The sequence below is a fragment of the Salmo trutta genome, chromosome 15, assembly GCF_901001165.1.
Source record: "Salmo trutta chromosome 15, fSalTru1.1, whole genome shotgun sequence".
Classification (NCBI taxonomy): Eukaryota; Metazoa; Chordata; class Actinopteri; order Salmoniformes; family Salmonidae; genus Salmo; species Salmo trutta.
Genome location: NC_042971.1, coordinates 32,055,945 through 32,078,467, shown reverse-complemented (window position 1 = coordinate 32,078,467; position 22,523 = coordinate 32,055,945). Strand labels below are relative to the sequence as shown.

The 22,523-nt window shown below is 41.2% G+C and overlaps 1 protein-coding gene across 2 annotated transcripts in view; it reads left to right on the top strand.

Moving 5' to 3' along the window:
- Window positions 1-22,523, top strand: part of LOC115148828 (delta-sarcoglycan) — a 344,372-nt gene that overhangs the window by 287,565 nt on the left and 34,284 nt on the right. For both annotated transcript variants that reach the window (XM_029691086.1, XM_029691085.1), the window contains exon 6: window positions 20,237-20,309. In XM_029691086.1, coding sequence (XP_029546946.1) covers window positions 20,237-20,309 — 73 coding nt within the window. The remainder of the gene's footprint in view (window positions 1-20,236; window positions 20,310-22,523) is intronic.

Below are 22,523 nucleotides of genomic sequence, written 5' to 3'. Positions count from 1 at the left end.
GCTGTAATGCAATTCAAAGTTTAAATGTTTACTGCTGCTTTTACATAACGTTTTCAAGTTCCTCACAAGGTGGATATTATTTATATATATTTTTTTTATCAATACACCATTGTGGAGCAGAATAGTGTTATGATTTATCAGTTCGAGCAATTGTTTTCAGCTGTGTGAGTAATATTATGATAATACTGTATGTCACTGAATAAGCCAGAAGCCTGAAGGACCATAATGGTTGTATACTGTACACGAGACCACACACTGTGCACTCTGGAGACCTTTAATCAAGACATAGTGAGCTGTGGCCAAATGGCAGTGTATGTTGTATATACAGTTGAAGTCGGAAGTTTACATACACTTAGGTTGGAGTCATTAAAACAAGTTTTTCAACCACTCCACAAATGTATTGTTAACAAACTATAGTTGTGTGCATGACACAAGTAATCTTTCCAACAATTGTTTACAGACAAATTATTTCACTTATAATTCACTGTATCACAATTCCAGTGGGTCAGAAGTTTACATACACTAAGTTGACTGTGCCTTTAAACAGCTTGGAAAATTCCAGAAAATGATGTCATGGCTTTAGAAGCTTCTGATAGGCTAATTGACATCATTTGAGTCAATTGGAGGTGTACCTGTGGATGTATTTCAAGACCTACCTTCAAACTCAGTGCCTCTTTGCTTGACATCACAGGAAAATCAAAAGAAATCAGCCAAGACCTAAGAAAAAGATTGTAGACCTCCACAAGTCTGGTTCATCATTGGGAGCAATTTCCAAATGCCTGAAGGTACCACGTTCATCTGTACAAACAATAGTAAGCAAATATAAACACCATGGGACCACGCAGCCATCATACCACTCAGGAAGTAGATGCGTTCTGTCTCCTAGAGATGAACGTACTTTGGTGCGAAAAGTGCAAATCAATCCAAGAACAACAGCAAAGGGCCTTATGAAAATGCTGGAGAAAATAGGTACAAAAGTTTCTATATCCACAGTAAAACGAGTCCTATATCGACAACCTGAAAGGCTGCTCAGCAAGGAAGAAGCCACTGCTCCAAAACCACCATAAACAAGCCAGACTACGGTTTGCAACTGCACATGGTGACAAAGATCGTACTTTTTGGAGAAATGTCCTCTGGTCTGATTTTTTTGGATTTCACCTTTATTTAACCAGGTAGGCAAGTTGAGAACAAGTTCTCATTTACAATTGCGACCTGGCCAAGATAAAGCAAAGCAGTTCGACAACATACAAAAACACAGAGTTACACATGGAGTAAAACAACATACAATCAATGATACAGTAGACAAAAATAATTATTTTTAGAGGAAAAAGGGGAGGCTTGCAAGCTGAAGAACACCATCCCAACCGTGAAGCACAGGGGTGGCAGCATCATGTTGTGGGGGTGCTTTGCTGCAGGAGGGACTGGTGCAAATCACCAAATAGATGGCATCATGAGGTAGGAAAATTATGTGGATATATTGAAGCAACATCTCAAGACATCAGTGAGGAAGTTAAAGCTTGGTCGCAAATGGGTCTTCCAAATGGACAATGACCCCAAGCATACTTCCAAAGTTGTGGCAAAATGGCTTAAGGACAACAAAGTCAAGGTATTGGAGTGGCCATCACAAAGCCCTGACCTCAATCCTATAGATTTGTGGGCAGAACTGAAAAAGTGTGTGCGAGCAAGTAGGCCTACAAACCTGACTCAGTTACACCAGCTCTGTCAGGAGGAATGGGCCAAAATTCACCGAACATTTTGTGGGAAGCTTGTGGAAGGCTAGCAGAAACGTTTGACCCAAGTTAAACATTTTAAAGGCATTGCTCCAAATACTAATTGAGTGTATGTAAACTTCTGACCCACTGGGAATGTGATGAAAGAAATAAAAGCTAAAATAAATCATGCTCTCTACTATTATTCTGGCATTTCACATTCTTAAAATAAAGTGGTGATCCTAACTGACCTAAGACAGGGTATATTAACTTGGATTAAATGTCAGGAATTGTGAAAAACTGAGTTGAAATGGGTTTGGCTAAGGTGTTTGTAAACTTCCGACTTCAACTGTAAATTCTTGTGAGCCAGCCCAGTACAGTACAGAAGTGCCACGAGCAGTCTACAGCGATCCTCCATCGTCTTCCCTAGGAAACCACACGTAATCAATTACACAGGAAAAACAATGGGAGAAAATAATGAATTAGCCTGGAATGCAAGGACACAATGGAGCACTCCTTTGTGGTAATTCAAATCTGCTTGGAACAGGGAATTCCAGATTTTTTATGGAGCATGCTCAATAGAGTATTCCCATATTCCTCCCCATCCCTCTCTATCCCCCTGTCTCTCCTATACCATAATTAGCAGGAGTCCACAGAATAATGGCATTACCTGCTGCTGTTTTTTTGTTATAATTATAATTAAAGGCTCATTGATTAGCCTCAATTAGAGTCCATTGACTCACTGCAGTGGAGGCTAATTTAAATTGAATAGCACACTTAATAACCACATCAGTACACTGATGAGGGAGGAGCACGGAAACAGATATGGTGCGAGATTCTGGCAGATGCCCTGCGATATTCTGGCAGATGCCCTTTTTATCTCTCTGCGTACAGTAGGAAAGAAGTTAGAGGTAGTTTCGTGAGCCAATGCTAACTTGCGTTAGCACAATGGCTGGAAGTCTACAGGTACGCTAGAGTATGCAAAACTATCGCTAAATCATATCATACTGCATGCAGACAGAAAAATCACCACGTTATTAGAATTGCACAGATGATGTGGCAAACCCCATTTTAGATGCTACATAGAGGGATGTCAATGTGGATTGAGAGAAGCAACGTGCAGAAAGTAGTCCCATCCATTAGTGGTGTGTCTGTCTCTTCACACATTAACCACATCACCCAGAGAGTAATCACTACGCCAGTCCAGATGCTTGATCTAACAGATGGGGCAGACAATGCCAACTCCATAATATTTTTACAATCCCTAGTCCGTAATATGACACCTGTCAGAGAAAATGGGTAATGTTTAATTCATATCAGGTTTATGAGGAGAGCATTACTTTATTTTCTTCCTATCTACTGTATCTATCATGGTGGTCTTCAGACTTTCAGCTGTGATGTGTATTACAGTGTATGACTGCTGGAAAGCCACTTGACCTAACCTCAGTTTCCTCCACTCTCAGCCAGTATCTAATTACTGTATAGGGCTAGGGTCACATCCACTCATGGTAGGTGGCTACCTGGCAGTGCTGGTCCAAACTGTTGATGATGGGGTCACAACCCTAATGCAGGTGGCCAACGGTCCCCTTTGACCTGGTTAATTTGGGGTCACAGTCTTACAGTCCTGGTGCTCTAGGTTGTTGTTAGAATCCACTGCTCTGTATCGGTGTCCAGTAGTCTGCATGGGCTGCAGTGGTCTATAGCCTCATGCCTTGTACTTCCCAGGGTTCAGTGGACCTTGTATCTGCTGTAAGAAAAAAGGAGAGAGAGAGAGAAATAGTATGAGAGAGAAAGATAGAGAGAGAATAGATAGATAATGAGAAAGTGTATGAGGGAGAGAACGAGAGAGACCTGGAACTGTGAAGTACTGTATATCCTTTCCTAGAAATAGTAATGGAAATGTGACAGTAATGATAACCAACTTTATTTATGTTTCACCTTCTGCATTACCATCAACATTATAGCCAAGTCATTCCTGAATATGATGACATTCATCCATTTCACTTCATTCTCTTCCTCAGTTTATCCTCCTCCCTCCCTCTCTCTCTCTTTGTGGCTCCAGCTTTCAGTAAGAAGATCATAAAGAGCAGCAGGGTTTTACTGTGTGACGAGTGTCATACATGACATTTATTTAAGGCGCGAGAGGGAGACTACATTTCACCATTTGATCAGGTCTGAATGGGGAATGTGCTTTGCAAAGTGACCATTGGATTTCTGTCAGGTGACCATGCTAAGTAGATGATAAAGAATCCATAAAAGCCAGTGAGTTATAGCCTCTGCTTCTCTGCACTCTGCTTTACCTGGGCCTCTTCCTAGGGCTTGGTTTCACGGTCCACATAAATCGAGCCCACCACAGGTCACAAAGCTAGATTAGATTGTAACCGTGAAGTCAGTACAGTCTCAGGGTTTACAGCACTGAGTGTCTCTGACAAACAAGATGTGTTTGAGAGCCCGGCTAGCCATTTGCAAAATCATGGAGGCATTGTTTGCCTATCAAGTCTTGTTTATACAGAGCTTCAGAAAGTATTCACACCCCTTTACTTTTTCCACATTTTGTTTTGTTACAGCCTGAATTTAAAATGGATTACATTTAGACGTATAATGTTTTTCTTCTCATTTTGAGGATATATAATTCATGTCAAGGATATGTGAGAGGGAGGATGGTCTAGGTGTTGATGTATACCTCGCTTCCAATGAAAATAGCATCTAACTGCATCCACCACTGATCCATGATAACTAATGGTATCTTGGAACATGGATGGCATTGGTAATGGACTAAAATGTAAGCCTGAGAATCTTTAGGTGACTTTTGCAGCAGTATGAGATCGGTTTTCGATTTACAATGACTGTCCTCTTTAATATACTGTATATCTGGCTCTCATTGGCTGCGTTTACACAGTGTCACAAGCGTCGTTGTAGGTAGACCAAAATGCAGCGGGTATATTTATCATCTTCTTTTATTGAAGGAAAAACAAAACACTTACACAAAACAAATGATGAAAACAGTCCCGTAAGGTGCACAGACTAAACAGGAAACAACCACCCACAAACACAAGTGAAAACACACACAACTAAATATGGCCTCCAATCAGAGATAACAACAAACAGCTGACTCTGATTGGAGGTCATTGACAAAACTAACATAGACATAGAAAAACTAGAACACCACATAGAACATAAACCAAAACCCCAAAACACACTAAACAAACACCCCCTGCCACGCCCTGACCAAACTACAATAACAAACAACCCCTTTTACTGGTCAGGACGTGACACACAGGCAGCCCAATTCTGATATTTTTTCCACCAATTGGTCTTCTGACAAATCACACCAGATCTTCACATCAGATCTTTTTCAGAGCTAATCTGATTAGTCAAAAGACCAATTAGCGAAAAAAATATCAGAATTGGACTGCCTGTCTAAATACAGCCAATGTGCATTATATAGTACCACCCTAAACCGGGCTTTGGCATTATTGAAATTAAAGCGTAACCTTGGAATCAAGTAGTTTACAGTATACACAATAAGCATAGACAGACCAATGAGATATTGCTACTAACAGTTATCCAAACAGCGATGCCCATTCCTTTTTTCCTTCTTCACTTTATTCTTGCAATCGGCCTGTTGTTCTAATGATTCCTCCCAAGGTCTGGTCAACAACACGCAGGCATGCACACACACACACACCACACACACACACACACACACACATATACTGTACAAACACACACTCATCAGTGTGATATCACTCTTCCAGACTGCGGCTGCCCGGAGCTTGATTAACCACAAGGCACAGTGATGTGTTCCACAGCTCCATGTACGGCTCCATGCTACAGTAGCTCCTTGGGTGACAAATGGTCTGGTAGCAGAGGATGATGTTATCGGCCCCACTGACACTCTGTTCTCCCATCCCGCTCCATCTCCCTCTATACTAGGCGCCTGCTACGGGTGTGAGCACTGAAGTTTGTAGCTATAAACCGGATGACCAGATGACAGTGGAGTACTTGAAAGCCACTGTGAAATCATGATTTTGCAAATATAGTACTTAATGTACAAGTATATAGAAAATAAATACATACAGTAAACAGAGCCTACATTTACTTGAAATTGTGCATCAAAAATGATCAGCTACAAAATAAATATATGTGCTGGTGTATTAAATATCACTCTCACGCCATCTGCAGTAGTCTCCTTAAAATACTTTACTGCTTGCTTTTACTAACAAACTATTTCCCCGTTTAATATCTACACGTTATCAGTCCCTGTTGAGCCATGTTCTTGATGCAGTCCCACATGAAAAAAATTGTTTACTATAGAATACTACAGTACTTACTATTAAATTCTATAGTAAATTGTAGAATACTATACTACACGCTGTTTAACCCTCAATCATGTGTAGTAAATACTATAGAATGTTGTAGTATTTACTACAGTTTATTTTTCAGATAATATTGGAGTATTTACTACAGTATTATCCGCAACAAAAAAACACTGTAGTAAATACTACAGTAAAGTCCACAAAAACAATTCACTTGCATCTAACTATAGTAAATACTACACTATTTATTTTGCATATACCCTGCCCATTCCTCTCCATCATATCGCAATTTGTCCACCTATAAGTGAGAAATCTATGCCAAGTATAGTCCATAAATTGTGTTCCCAACGGGTTATAGAAAAGAGCAGAAGCTCTGAACTATCTGTTCAGACCCCCAGTCTCACATAGCTACAGGTCATGGAAAATGTGCTATTTTACTGTTTCTCCAGTAGGTTTCCTGAAGGAGAAAGACTCCATTTCTATGTCAAAGATAACAAAACAAAAACACTATAGTAAATACTACAGTAATGTCTGCAAAACACTACAGTAAATACTAAAGTATACTACAGTCCAGAAAAACACGATAGTAAATACTACAGTATACTACAATCTGCAAAAACACTACATTAATTATAGTATTTACTAAAGTTTTTATTTTACTATAGTAGTTATACTATAGTTAACTGTAAATACTACAGTATACTACAGTAAATACAACAGTATTGACTGTAGTGTTTTTGCCTACTTTGGTCCTCAAAAACACTACAATGAATATTACAGTAAAGTCTGCAGAAACACTACAGTGAATTCTATAATATTTATACCATAGTATACAATAAAAAAAATATATATGTTGGGTGTGCTCTTCTCCTCCCCACCGCTTTCACCAATGCAACCATCCCACCCCTGTCTGACTTACTGCAACAACGAGGCTGATGCTAAATTTATTTAATTATAATCTGCAATCTAGTGTACTACTGAGGATCCCTGGAGCACTCTTCAGCTGTACATCACGTCCAAGAACCTACTTCTCCCCAACACTCAAGTGCACTTTTGTTCCTGGAGCGAGAGCCACTTTCACTATAAAAGGTCCACCGGGTCCTTGGAAACAAACTTATGTAATTCTGCCGCTAAATGGCACTGCACCCAAGGCAGATATATAGTTCTAATTTTCCTGCATTCGGCCACCTGGATTTTGCTCTCTCTGAGTACTATTGCTGGAATCCTATTTATGGATGCTGCACTGGTGTTTCCATTAATTGGAAATTAAATTAAATTTTATTTGTCACATACGACGAATACAACAGGTGTAGACTTTACCATGAAATGCTTACTTACAAACCCTTTCCCAACGATGCAGAGTTAAAAAGTAAGAACATTTGCAAATAAGAATAGAAAATATTACAATAAATAACAATAACGAGGCTATGTACAAATCAAATTGTATTTGTCACATGTTTCATAAATAACAATTGTAGGCTAACAGTGAAATTACTTCCTAACAACACAGAAAAAATGTATAGAACTAGTAAGAAAATTAAAAAATATAGAAAAAGAATAACACGAGAAATGATGAGGTAATTGAGGTACATACGCTATATATACAAAAGTATGTGGACACCCCTTCAAATTAGTGGATTCAATTATTTTAGCCACACCCGTTGCTGACAGGTGTATAAAATAGAGCACACAGGCATGCAATCTCTATAGACAAACATTGTCAGTAGAATGGCCTTACTGAAGAGCTCAGTGACTTTCAACGTGGCACTGTCATAGGATGCCACCTTTCCAACAAGTTAGTTCGTCAAATTTCTGCCCTGCTAGAGCTGCCCTGGACAACTGTAAGTGCTGTTATTGTGAAGTGGAAATGTCAAGGATCAACAACGGCTCAGCCATGAAATGGTAGGCCACACAAGCTCACAGAACAGGACAGCGGGAATGCTGAAGTGCGTTGCACGTAAAAATTGTCTGTCCTCGGTTGCAACACTCACTACTGAGTTCTAAACTGCCTCTGGAAGCAACGTCAGCACAATACCTGTTTGTTGGGAGCTTCATGAAATGGGTTTCCATGGCCGAGCAGCCACACACAAGCCTAAGATTACCATGCCTAATGCCAAGAGTCGGCTGGAGTGGTGTAAAGCTCGCCACCATTGGACTCTGGAGCAGTGGAAATGCATTCTCTGGAGTGATGAATCACACTTCAACATCTGCCAGTCTGACGGACTAATCTGGGTTTGGTGGACGCCAGGAGAACGCTACCTGCCCGAATGCATAGTGCCAACTGTAAAGTTTGGTGGAGGAGGAATAATAGTCTGGCACTGTTTTTCATGGTTCAGGCAAGGCCCCTTTGTTCCAGTGAAGGGAAATCTTACCGCTAAAGCATACAATGACATTCTAGACGATTCTGTGCTTCCAAGTTTGTGGCAACAGTTTGGGGAAGGCCCTTTCCTGTTTCAGCTTGAATGCCCCGGTGCACAAAGCGAGGTCCATACAGAAATGGTTTGTGGAAATCAGAGTAGAAGAACTTGACTGGCCTGCACAGAACCCTGACCTCAACCCCATCAAACACCTTTGAGATGAATTGGAATGCCGACTGCGAAGCAGGCCTAATCGCTTAACATCAGTGCTCGAAATCACTAATGCTCTTGTGACTGAATGGAAGCAAGTCGTCGTCCCCGGCTTAGACAGGGCTTAGAATGTTTTGTTCCAAAAATGAGGGGTTAAAAACATGTAAAAATATACACTGCCATTCAAAAGTTTGGGGTCACTTAGTATGTCCTGGTTTTTGAAAGAAAAGCACATTTTTTGTCCATTAAAATAACATCAAATTGATCCGAAATACAGTGTAGACAGTGTTAATGTTGTAAAGGACTATTGTAGATGGAAACGGCTGATTTTTTAAAGAAATATCTACATAGGCGTACAGAGGGCCATTATCAGCAACCATCACTCCTGTGTTCCAATGGCACGTTGTGTTAGCTAATCCCATGTTTATCATTTTAAAAGGCTAATTGTTCATTAGAAAACCCTTTTGCAATTATGTTAGCACAGCTGAAAACGGTTGTACAGATTAAAGGAGCAATAAAACTGCCCTTCTTTAGACTAGTTCAGTATCTGGAGCATCAGCATTTGTGGGTTAAATTATAGGCTCAAAATGGCCAGAAACAATGACTGGCAGCTTCATTAAATAGTTCCCGCAAAACACCAGTCTCAACGTCAACAGTGAAGAGGCGACTCCGAGATGCTGGCCTTCTAGGCAGAGTTCCTCTGTCCAGTGTCTGTGTTCTTTTGCCCATATTAATCTTTTATTTTTATTGGCCAGTCTGAGATATGGCTTTTTCTTCGCAACTCTGCCTAGAAGGCCAGCATCTCGGAGTCGCCTCTTCACTGTTGACATTGAGACTGGTGTTTTGTGAGTACTATTTAATGAAGCTGCCAGTTGAGGACTTGTGAGGTGTCTGTTTCTCAAACTAGACACTCTAATGTACTTGTCCTCTTGTTCAGTTGTGCACCTGGACCTCCCACTCCTCTTTCTATTCTGGTTAGAGACAGTTTGCGCTGTTCTATGAAGGGAGTAGTACACCGCGTTGTATGAGAACTTCAGTTTCTTGGGAATTTCTTGCATGGAATAGCCTTCATTTCTCAGAACTAGAATAGACTGATGAGTTTCAGAAGAATGTTCTTTGCTTCTGGCCATTTTGAGCCTGTAATCGAACCCACAAATGCTGATGCTCCAGATACTCAACTAGTCTAAAGGCCAGTTTTATTGCTTCTTTAATCAGGACAACTGTTTTCAGCTGTGCTTACATAATTGCAAAAGGGTTTTCTAATGATCAATTAGCCTTTTGAAAATGATCAAGTTGGATTAGCTAACACAACGTGCCATTGGAACACAGGAGTGATGGTTGCTGATAATAGGCCTCTGTACGCCTATGTAGATATTGCATAAAAAATCTGCCGTTTTCAGCTACAATAGTCATTTACAACATTAACAATGTCTAGACTGTATTTCGGATCAATTTGATGTTATTTTAATGGACAAAAAATTTGCTTTTCTTTCAAAAACAAGGACATTTCTAAATGACCCCAAACTTTTGAACGGTAGTGTACATCTATCCCATCTCAATCGATATACATCTATGCAATCATGATAGCCAAAGGTAATTTAAACATTGATTGATCTTATGTGTAGATACAGGTCTGCTATCATAAGAAAGGCCCTTGAACATCCTAGTGTAAATACAGCAGATGATCCAGATATCAGCTCAGCAGCAGTGCTATTCAAGCTAAATACTACTGATGTGGAAGACCCGCAGGCCATGTAATGTGGGTGCAGCCGTAATGCCTACTGATATGTCTGGATAAACAACATAACCTCTCACTGGGAGGCCCGGTCTGTACAGACTGTGCTACATAGGCTATTTAAAAACACGTCTCACATTTGTCATCCTTTGCCCATATACTCTTCTCCATCGCCTCCCTCTATCCCACCACCAGTCGCTATGGAAGACATTAAGTGAATGTTTATGAGGCCTCCAAACACTAGTGATATATCCTGCTGCATGCTTCATAAGGCGCTGATTGATCAGCAGGAGACTGGCGGACTGGGAGGGTCGAAGGAGACGTAATGGAAACACATTGACAAAATAATTTCAGAAGGGACATTATGTGGGAACTTGGAAATAAAACTAAAATGGCTTTATCGATCTTTCACTCAATCTGTTTATGGACGTTTATGGCCGGTGCATTACAGGATGTCACTGGGAGAGTTGGCCCAGTCAGGTTCCCAATGGAGCGTTTAGAGAGAGGTGTGTGAATGTGAATACATGTGAGTGTGCGCGTTTACAAGCGTGTGAGCGTGTGCACGTGTGTGTAGGCACGCTTGTGCACACATCAAATCAAATTGTATTTGTTACATGCGCCGAATACAACAGGTGTAGACCTTACAATGAAATGCTTACTTTCAAGCCCTTAACCAACAATGCAGTTTTAAGAAAATACCTTTTAAAAAAAGTATGAGATAAGAATAACAAATAATTAAAGAGCAGCTGTAAATACTGTAACAATAGCGGGGCTATATACAGGGGGTACCGGTACAGAGTCAATGTGCTGGGGTACCGGTGTCGAGGTAATATGTACATGTAGGTAGAGTGATTAAAATTACTATGCATAGATAATAACAGATAATAACATTTGCACGTGTGTGGTTGCCTATGTATGAAAGTCCACTAAAGTCCATAAGGTAATGTGTAAATACAAGTGAGAAGATATTGATCGATTGAATCTCATAGGCTGGTTATTGATTTAAGACCATACGTAGTACAACTAAGCTCTGATTGTACTGCAGTTAAGGCAGCAGACAGTTTGATCCTATCCAGTACTGCTCCCTATGTTGAACCCCATTGTGTTACCAGATACCCAACTATGCAGTATGCTGTATATGGGGAATATCAAACATTCACTATTACAATGTCCATATTAGGACTGCATCACATTAACTTGCTCTCTAATTAAGGTGTGAAAGTGAAGACATTATAGACAGTGTGTGGTATGCCTAATACCAAAAAGGCACATACTGTACCTCTACAGTCCTTTCTCCTAACTAACAGTACTGATCTGTCAGTTAGGCTGAATGGCACCACAGTCTCAGCCACACACTGTGCATACAGCCAAAGGCTAAAGGCAGCCTTTTTCTTCCCACAGTGATTTTGTTTCCTGGTCTTGATCTGACTACGGCTGCAGTCTGTCTGTCCACACTGAGTCACTTTAATCATTTCTCTCCCAGGGGCTTTGATCATCTATTATTTTCATCTATGGACTGTGGCTAGCTGGCTGGTAGTAGTGTTTGAGAGAAGGCTGTCTGGGCCCTACTGTGTCAGAATGGGGAACTGATGTTGTGTTTTTTGCTATACTGCACTGGCCTTTTAGTACAGATTTTCCAGGTTCTAACTCAATGTGTTAATGCTGTGTTATGCATTTTGCCAAAACCATTCTGGGTTATGTTGTTGGTTGAATCCCTCTGACTGTATGAATACACCTACTGAAACAAACTTCAACAGACTGTACTCACCTCAAGTGTGATTTTTTTGTTGTTGCCAAAAGAGGCCCATCATCTGTAAATCCCTCCCCAAAACTGGCTTTGACAGTACAGTATTCTGACATGCTGCTGACAGCTCATCACACACCCTCACCATGTATTCTATGAACATAACATTACATATGGACAGCCTCTATTACTCTTCATGGATATGGTTGGCAAGTTTGAATGGTTTGTATATCTCACCGATCAATGTAAATCTCGGCTGTCAGGCGGGGGGCTGAGTTTTTCTCTGTCAGCATTTTCACACAAAAAAGTAATTGTGAAATTTGTTACATTTGTTACCGCTAAGCTGGCACTGTATTGACCACCTTTCTCTCCATAATATAATAGTCGCTTACCGTAGGAGACACCATAAAATGAAATATCTCCCCATAAAAGCTGCATCACAACTCTTTTCCATACCATCTGAGCAAAGAGCAATGTCGAGCAATGTTTTGGCTGTGAGGCCTGGATATTTACTTGAAGGGCTCATGGCTACAGTGTAGAAATATGTATGAACGTTTTATTTTCTGCTCTGTAAGTCGGTGGGTTACTTGTGACAGGCTATTTTGGGTTGGGGACTGTGGGATGTCTCCTATCCGCTGTATACTCTTAGAAAAAAAGGTGCTATCTAGAACCTAAAAAGGTTGTTTAGCTGTCCCCATAGAACCCTTTGAAAAACCCTTTTGGTTTCAAGTAGAACCCTTTCTTCAGAAGGTTATACATCCAACCCAAAAGATTTCTACCTGGAACCAAAAGGTTTCTCCTATGAGGACAGTAGAATAACTCTTTTGGAATCCTGTTTTCTGAGTGTAGAGTCTCATTAGTCTGTGGGTATATGCGTGTGCGGTAGTCTACATTAAGTTACATGTACATAATAATACAATTATTGTAAATAGTCAGATGAATATGATAGTTCGATTTAAATGTTTACATGCTTTACAAGAATGATTTCCCTAATAATCCTGTTTACATGGGCACATCTGAAATCAGGCTACCTGATTGGGCTTTGATAAATGCAGAAAATCGGCAACCAAAATAAACTTTCCAACACATTGACCATGTTTTTTTATGAAGAATATTTGATTCTGAGTTCGAACATTTAAAGTTTGTATGTGAAAACTATTTCAAAGATGCATACTTTCAGTTTTTCAGAACTCACTTGCGCAAAAGTAGGAAGCTCGCCTGCTCGTGCTAGCACATGCGCAGATCAACGGTGATTAAGGCGTTTACATGTCCAATAGTTGGAAATATTGCTCAGAAAATCTGGGGCCTCATTTAGAACCGTTGCGTAAATTTCACACGAAATTTTCGGATGCTCCATTTCTGAAAAGTCTGCGCATATACTGTACAAAAATATTGAGAATTATAAACTTGCCGCAATCCATACATATCCATACATACATGTTTCCGTTATCAATCAGAACTTTCGTAAAACTGTGCATGCGTGAACGAGCCTGAAAACTCAGCCTGAAAAACGCCTCCATTCACCTTTAATGGTCACATTAACACCCTTTATTTGCTGTATAATTTTTAACTATTGTGATTAGACCAGAGCATGCAAAAGATGAATCTTTGTTCAATATTTAGTTTATCAATAGTTTATTGGGTTTATATGTCCTGTGTTGGTATAGGCTCTGAGATTAAATAGACAATGATGTTGTGCTCTTATCGCACAGCAATGCTGTAGCCTACCCATACTGTCAAATATTTTACATAAACTACTGGTCTATTTACTTTGTTGGCAGAATGTTTTAATCTTTAGCAGTAATTTATGCTGTATCTGGAAAAGGACTGTGTCAGTTTCTGAAGGAGAAAACAATGGCAAATTGTCAGGGACCTGTATGCAGAATGTTTTGAATTCAACAATGTTTTATATCAACTTTTCCCCCAACAAAAATATGATGGACTGCTTTTGAATTCTGAAACATTGTAGGGCAGGCCACTAAAAAAATGCAATTACAGTACTTACAAGAAATACAACTGTAACTACTGTGTGTTTTTGTTCTACTTTACTTTGTAATTTATGTTTTATAGTACTACTGGTATTCATTACTGCATTGTTGGGAAAGAGCAAGCAAGAAAGGTATTTCACTGTAGGCTACTTGTGCACATGACAATAAAACTTGAAACTTGATACATACTGTAGGCCTACTTCAATGTAAAAGATTAGCAATTCAATTTGACTGTATACCGATATTATAAACTGCGCTGCCTATGATATTGCAAAACTTGAAATACATATAGCCTATCTATTTACTAGGCTACTAGGTCCAATTAAATGAGAGATGCGCATGGTAATTTGTTGTATGTCTCCATTGGGAATATGAACCCATCACGGCCAGAAAAGGTGAGGAATATATTCTGCAATGGTTATGAAATTCCTATGTCTAATTATTTTAGATTCTAAATATAAAAACACAGATTTTCGCTCTTCTCACTAATGGCAAATGGTTACATTCTTGTTAATAGGTTTTCCTATTAGAATTCTTTTATGAATAAGCTTTTCATCATATCCCCCAATTTCACAAAATACTTACTTGCCAGCTTGCAATACAATATTTCAACCGCTAAAGTTTGCAGGGTGGGCCATTCTCACATCAAGTAAAATTTAAATAAATGCCAACTTTTGCGTGAAAACTGGCACATGCAAAGTTGGGGTATATTTTGTACATAGCCATAGTTTATAAATGAGGTCCCAGGTCTTTTAATCAGCGTATACTTACCTTGATTTTGACCTTAAGCTGATTAAGATAAGCAGAGTAATGCGTTTCCATGACAAAAGAAATAACCAGCCAACTGCCATAATCAGTTCAATATCGAATAACTAGTGTGCATGTAAACGTACTTGGTGTATAACTGTGGGTAGAGATAGTTTACTCTATGCATATGAATGGTCTGATGAGGGTCTGGCTCCTTTGTATCATCTCTTAATGAACCCTCATCCCTGTGGGAGTTCACACAATGTGTATTCAGAAAGTATTCAGACCCCATGACTTTTCCCACATTTTGTTACGTCACAGCCTTATTCTAAAATGGATTAAATCATTTTTTCCTTCATCAATGTACACACAATACCCCATAATGACAAAACACGTTTTTAGAAATGTTTGCAAATTTATTACAAATAAAAAAGGTATTAAGACCCTTTACTCAGTAAACTGTTGAAGCACCTTTGGCAGCGATTACAGTCTTGAGTCTTCTTGGGTATGACGCTAAAAGCTTGGCACACCTGTATTTTGGGAGTTTCTTCCATTCTTCACTGCAGATCCTCTCAAGCTCTGTCAGGTTGGATGGGGAGTGTCGCTGCACAGCTATTTTCAAGTCTCTCCAGAGATGTTCTATAGGGTTCAAGTCTGGGCTCTGGCTGGGAAACTCAAGAACATTGAGACTTGTCCCGAAGCCACTCCTCCATTGTCTTGGCTGTGTGCTTAGTGTCGTTGTCCTGTTGGAAGGTGAACCTTCGCCCCAGTCTGAGGTCCTGAGCGCTCTGGAGCAGGTTTTCATCAAGGAACAATCTGTACTTTGTTCCATTAGTCTTTCCCTTTCCTAACCAGTCTTCCAGTCCAATCCGCTGAAAAACATCCCGACAGCATGATGCTGCCACCACCATGCTTCATCGTAGGGATGGTGCTAGGTTTCCTCCAGACGTGATGCTTGGCATTGAGGCCAAAGAGTTCAATCTTGGTTTCATTAGACTAGAGAATCTTGTTTCTCATGGTCTGAGTGTCTTTTAGATGCCTTTTGGCAAACTCCAAGAAGGCTGACATGTGACTTTTACTGAGGAGTGGCTTCCGTCTGGCCACTCTACTGTAAATTCCTGATTAGTGGAGTGCTGCAAAGATGGTTATCCTTCTGGAATGTTCTCCCATCTCCACAGAGGAATTCTGGAGCTCTATCAGAGTGACCATTGGGTTCTTTGTCAACTCCCTGACCAAGGCCCTTCTCCCCCGATTGCTCAGTTTGGCCGGGCGGCCAGCTCTAAGGCAGCCAGCTCTTTCCCAGATCTGTTCCTTGACACAATCCTGTCTCGGAGCTCTACAGACAATTTCTTCGACCTCATGGCTTGGTTTTTGCTTTGACATGCACTGTCAACTGTGGGACCTTATATAGACAGGTGTGTGCCTTTCCAAATCATGTCAAATCAATTGAATTTACAACAGGTGGACTCTAAATCCCCTAAAAGTGGAGTTGTTTTACGTCTCATCTTATATACATTACAACACAGAAGTCCAGTGACAGTCTCATAGCCATTTCCTTCACTCCTGCTGAGGAGGTGTGACTCCCAGCAGCAAAGCTGTGAAAGTAAAAGAATGGATCAAACTTCCCCTGCGGAGCTAAGCTCTTCAAACTCAACGCAGAGCAGACCCCTGCCAAGCCCGCGCCCAAGAGGACTCTGGGATGCATACAGGAGGACCAACGCTGCCGTGCTGCTGCCAATACATATACAGTGCCTTCAGAAAGTACTCACACCCCTTGACTTTTTCCATATTTTGTTGTGTTACAGTCTAAATTTAAAATTGATAAAATGTAGGTTTTGTGTGACTGATCTACACACAATACCCCGTAATGTAAAAGTGGCATTAGGTTTTTAGAAATTAAAAATGGAAAGCTGAAATATTTTGAGTCAAAAAGTATTAAACCATGTTGTTATGACAAGCCTCAATAAGTTCAGGAGTAAACATTTACTAAACAAGTCACATAAGTTGCATGGACTCACTCTGTGTGCAGTACTATTGTTTAACATACCCCACACATACAATTATCTGTAAAGTCCCTCAGTCGAGCAGTGAATGTCAAGCACAGATTCAACCACAAAGACCAGGGAGGTTTTCCAATGGTTCAAAAAGAAGGGAATCTATTGGTAGTTGGGTAATAAAAAAAGCAGACATTGAACATCCCTTTGAGCATGGAGCATTTATTATTTACACCTTTGGATGGTGTTTAAATACACTCAGTCACTACAAAGATATAGGTGCACTTTCTAACTCAGTTGCCGGAGAAGAAGAAAACTGCTCAGGGATTTCACCATGAGGCCAATTGTGATTTTAAAACAGTTACAAAGTTAAATGGCTGTGACTGGAGATAACTGAAGATGGATCAACAACATTGTACTATAGTTACTCAATACTAACATAAATGACAGAGTGAAAAGAAGGAAGCCGGTACAGAATAAAAATATTTCAAAACACGCATCCTGTTTTTAATAAGGCACTAAAGTAATACTGCAGTAAATGTGGCAAAGAAATTAACTTTTTGTCCTGAATACAAGGAGTTGTTTTTGGGCAAATCCAATACAACACATCACTGAGTATCACTCTTTATATTTCCAAGCATGGTGGTGGCCACATCATGTTGTTTGTCATCGGCAAGGGCTAGGGACTTTTTTAGGATAAAATAAACAGTATATAGCTAAGCATTGACAAAATCCTTGACGAAAACTGGGTTCAGTCTGCTTTCCAACAGACATTAGAAGATCAATTCACCTTTCAGCAAGACAATTACCTAAAACACAAACACAAATACAGTTGAAGTCGAAGTTTACATACACCTTAGCCAAACACATTTAAACTCAGTTTTTCACAATTCCTGACATTTAAACCTTGTAAAAATTCCCTGGCTTAAGTCAGTTAGGATCACCACTTTATTTTAAGAATGTGAAATGTCAGAATAGTAGTGGAGAGAATGATTTATTTTAGCTTTTATTTCTTTCATCACATTCCCAGTGGGTCAGAAGTTTACATACACTCAATTAGTATTTGGTAGCATTGCCGTTAAATTGTTTAACTTGGGTCAAACGTTTCTGCTAGCCTTCTACAAACTTCCCACAATAAGTTGGGTGAATTTTGGCCCATTCCACCTGACAGAGCTGGTGTAAATGAGTGAGGTTTGTAGGCCTCCTTGCTCGCACACACTTTTTCAGTTCTGCCCACAAATGTTCTATAGGATTGAGGTCAGGGCTTTGTGATATCCACTCCAATACCTTGACTTTGTTGTCCTTAAGCCATTTTGTCAAAACTTTGGAAGTATGCTTGGGGTCATTGTCCATTTGGAAGACCCATTTGCGACCAAGCTTTAACTTCCTGACTGACGTCTTGAGATGTTGCTTCAATTTATCCACATAATTTTCCTCCCTCATGATGCCATTTATTTTGTGAAGTGCACCAGTCCCTCCTGCAGCAAAGGACCCCCACAACATGATGCTGCCACCCCCGTGCTTCACAATTGGGATGGTGTTCTTGCAGGCCTTCCCCTTTTTCCTCCAAACATAACAATGGTCAATTGATCAAACAGTTCTATTTTTGTTTCATCAGACCAGAGGACATTTCTCCAAAAAGTACGATCTTTGTCCCCATATGCAAACCGTAGTCTGGATTTTTTTATGGCAGTTTTGGAGCAGTGGCATCTTCCTTGCTGAGCGGCCTTTCAGGTTATGTCGATATAGGACTCGTTTTACTGTGGATATAGATACTTTTGTACCTGTTTCCTCCAGCATCTTCACAATGTCTTTTGCTGTTGTTCTGGGATTGATTTGTACTTTTCACACCAAAGTACATTCATCTCTGGGAAACAGAATGTGTCTCCTTCCTGAGCGGAATGACGGCTGCGTGGTCCCATGGTGTTTATATTTACATACTATTGTTTGTACAGATGAACGTGGTACCTTCAGGCGTTTGGAAATTGCTCCCAAGGATGAACCAGACTTGTGGAGGTCTACAATTCTTAGGTCTTGGCTGATTTCTTTTGTTTTTCCCATGATGTCAAGCAAAAAGGCACTGAGTTTGAAGGTAGGCCTTGAAATACATCTACATGTACACCTCCAATTGACTCAAATTATGTCAATTAGCCTATCAGAAGCTTCTAAAGCCATGACATCATTTTCTGGAATTTTCCAAGCTGTTTAAAGGCACAGTCAAATTAGTGTATGTAAACTTCTGACCAACTGGAATTGTGATACAGTGAATTATAAGTGAAATAATCTGTCTGTAAACACGTGTTGGAAAAATTACTTGTGTAATGCACAAAGTAGATGTCCTAACCGACTTGCCAAAACTATAGTTTGACTCCACCCTAAATGTATGTAAACTTTCAACTTCAACTGTATACACTGGAGTCGCTTACCAACACGACATTGATTGTTCCTGAGTGGCCTACTGTTGTTACAGTTTTGACTTAAATCGGCATGAAAATCTATGGCAAGACTTGAATATGGCTGTCTAGCAATGATCAACAACAAACTTGACAGAGTTAGAAGAATGTTTTGAAGGACAATGGGCAAATATTGTACAATCCAGGTGTGCAAAGCTCTGAGTCTTACCCAGAAAGACTGGGTAATTGCTGCCAAAGGTGATTATAACATGTATTGACTCCGGGGGTTGAATACTTACCTAAACAAGATATATTAGTGTTTATTTTCCATTAATAAAAGAAAAGGTTCTAATTTTTCTTCCAATTTGACATTACAGAGTACTTTGTTTGGATCATTGACAATTAAATCCATTTTAATCCCACTTTGTAAAAGCAACAAAATGTGTGAAAAGTCAAGGGTGTGATTACTTTCTGAAGACTGTACATCAGAAGAGCTCCTCCTGGAACAGATCGTTAAGCACAGAGTTATCTTTCCACATGGGTGAGGGAGCGCTTCTCTTTGCATATTTACCCTCGCCACTTTCAGAGCGAAAAGCTGAGAGCTGTAATTTAAGAACAACCCTAAAGGAATAACGGCCCTGTACATTTTCTCAAGTACTCTGGTACCCGACCATCACCCCGTTCCTATAATTGAAATAACCCCTTTTTTCACGGTGTTTTGGTGTCCCTACGGTGACACAACGGGCTTTGAAACACATTTAGTCGAGACCTTTGATCCGCTAGCCTGATTCTGCTTACTGTGATGCAGCACCCTAACCTAAAGGTTTATTCAATAGCATAGGGTGGGACTACAGTAGCTCAGAGCCAAAGTTAACTGTGTGGAGTAGGTGAGACCTTGTTGGACATGGCGGCCCATATAAATTTGTGGCTTCAGAGATTATGTCCATTGATTTGGCATCACAGTGTGGTATTGAGCGACGGGCCGATGGCTTGCAGAGTGGGGAGGTCTCCTGGCTAATGGTGTGGTTCTGTGATTGCAGGTGCCGAGGGAGCTGTGTTCAGCAACTCTGTGGAGACGCCACACGTCAGGGCCGAGCCCTTCAAAGAACTACGGTAAAATATTTATCTTTGAATAATCCACCCTGATGCGCACACATATAGTAGATACATACTGTACATACATACATACACAAACTCACACACAGCTATAACACCATGCATCACCTTTCTCATGTTCTATGCATTTATAATCAAACAACATTCAACAAAAAAACTGATGGGGAATTGCTGTGGCATGTTACTGGGTTGCTATTATAAAATGATGGAAAAATTGGTCCCGTCGTGGGCAGAGGACCTACTGTACAGTTTAGTTTGTGCTGGTGCATTTGGGCTGACTGAAGATTACAGGGCATTTCCCTAAGCCATGGTGTGTCGCTCAGCGAGAGTGAGGGTGTGATTTGGATTATTGCCTGTGAAATGATTTACTAACCCAGGGTTTTCCAAACTCAGTCCTTGTGACCCCAAGGGGTGTACATTTAGTTTTTTGCCCTTGCACTACACAGCTGATTCAAATAATTAACTAATCATCAAGCTTTCAATCAGATGTGTGGTGTTTGGGCAAAAAAACGAAATGTGCACCCCTTAGGGTCCCGAGGGCCGAGTATGGGAAGCCCTGCTCTAACCCCATACATTCTACCAATGTCAACCATTATACGCTGAAAAAAAATACAAAAGCAACATTTAAAGTGTTTCTTGAGCTGAAATAAAAGATCCCAGAATTGTTTCATACACACAAAAAGCTTATTTCTCTAAATGTTGTGCACACATTTGTTTACATCCCTGTTAGTGAGTATTTCTTGTTTGCTTGTAATGGTCGTCGTACGTAGTGGACCAAGGCGCAGCGGGTTGAGTACTCATAGTGACTTTATTTAACACTGAACAAACAAAACAAGAAAACGGTCGAACGAACAGGATTGCAGGCTAAACACACAGCTATGCAACAACAACTTCCCACAAAGGGACAGGTGCAAACAGGCTACCTAAGTATGACTCTCAATCAGCAACAACGATGTACAGCTGTTCCTGATTGAGAGCCATACCAGGCCAACAAAGAAATACACAGACTGAGCATAGAAATACAAAATATAGAACATAACCCAAAAACCCCGGAATACTCTAACCAAACACCCCTCTACATAAACACACATACTAACAAACCCCGAACCACATAAAAGAAATACCCCTCTGCCACGTCCTGACCAAACTACAATAACAAATAACCCCTTTACTGGTCAGAACGTGACAGTACCCCCCCCCCCCCCCCCCCAAAGGTGCAGACCCCGGATGCACCTCACACAAAAACTAAACACAAAAATAAACCCCCCAAACTAAAGGGAGGGAAGGGAGGGTGGCTGCCATCACTGACGGTTCCCGTGATACACCCCCCCTCCCCAATCCTCCTACTGTGGAGGTGGCTCAGGCTCTGGCCTTAGTCCCCCACCTAACCTGTCCACCCCCGCTGAATACCTCTGGCTGAGGCACGTCACTGTAGACCTCGGGCTGAAGCGCTTCGCTGTAGACCTCGGGCAGAAGGACGACTCTGGAAGCTCCGGACTGTAGGGCAACTCTGGAAGCTCTGGACTGTAGGGCGACTCTGGCTACTCTGGAAGCTCTGGACTGTAGGGCGACTCTGGCTGCACCGGCTCCGGACTGTAGGCCGTCTCACTCGGCTCCGGACTGTAGGCCGTCTCACTCGGCTCCGGACTGTAGGCCGTCTCACTCGGCTCCGGACTGTAGGCCGTCTCACTCGGCTCCGGACTGTAGGCCGTCTCACTCGGCTCCGGACTGTGGGCCATCTCTAGACGGGGCATTGTCGCCGGACACTCTGGACGGGGCACTGTCGCCGGAAGCTCTGGACAAGGCATTATTTCCGGAAGCTCTGGACAAGGCACTATTGCCGGAAGCTCTGGACGGGGTACTGCCGTCGGAAGCTCTGGACTGGGCTGACGCACTGGAAGCCTGATGCGAGGGGCTGGTAGTGGAAGTACCAGACTGGAGACATGCACCCCAAGGCTAGTGCGAGGAGCAGGAACAGGACGAGTTGAACTAGGCTGACGCACTGGAGGCCTGGTGCGTGGTGCTGGCTTTGGATGTGCCAGACTGGAAACACGTACCTCGGGGCTAGTGCGAGGAGCGGGAACAGGATACACTGGGCCGTGAAGGCGCACTGGCGGTCTTGAGCGCAGTACTGGCACCACCCTTACTGGCTGGATGCCCGCTTCCCCCTGGCAAATGCGGGGCGCTGGCACCGCGCACACCGGCCTGTGA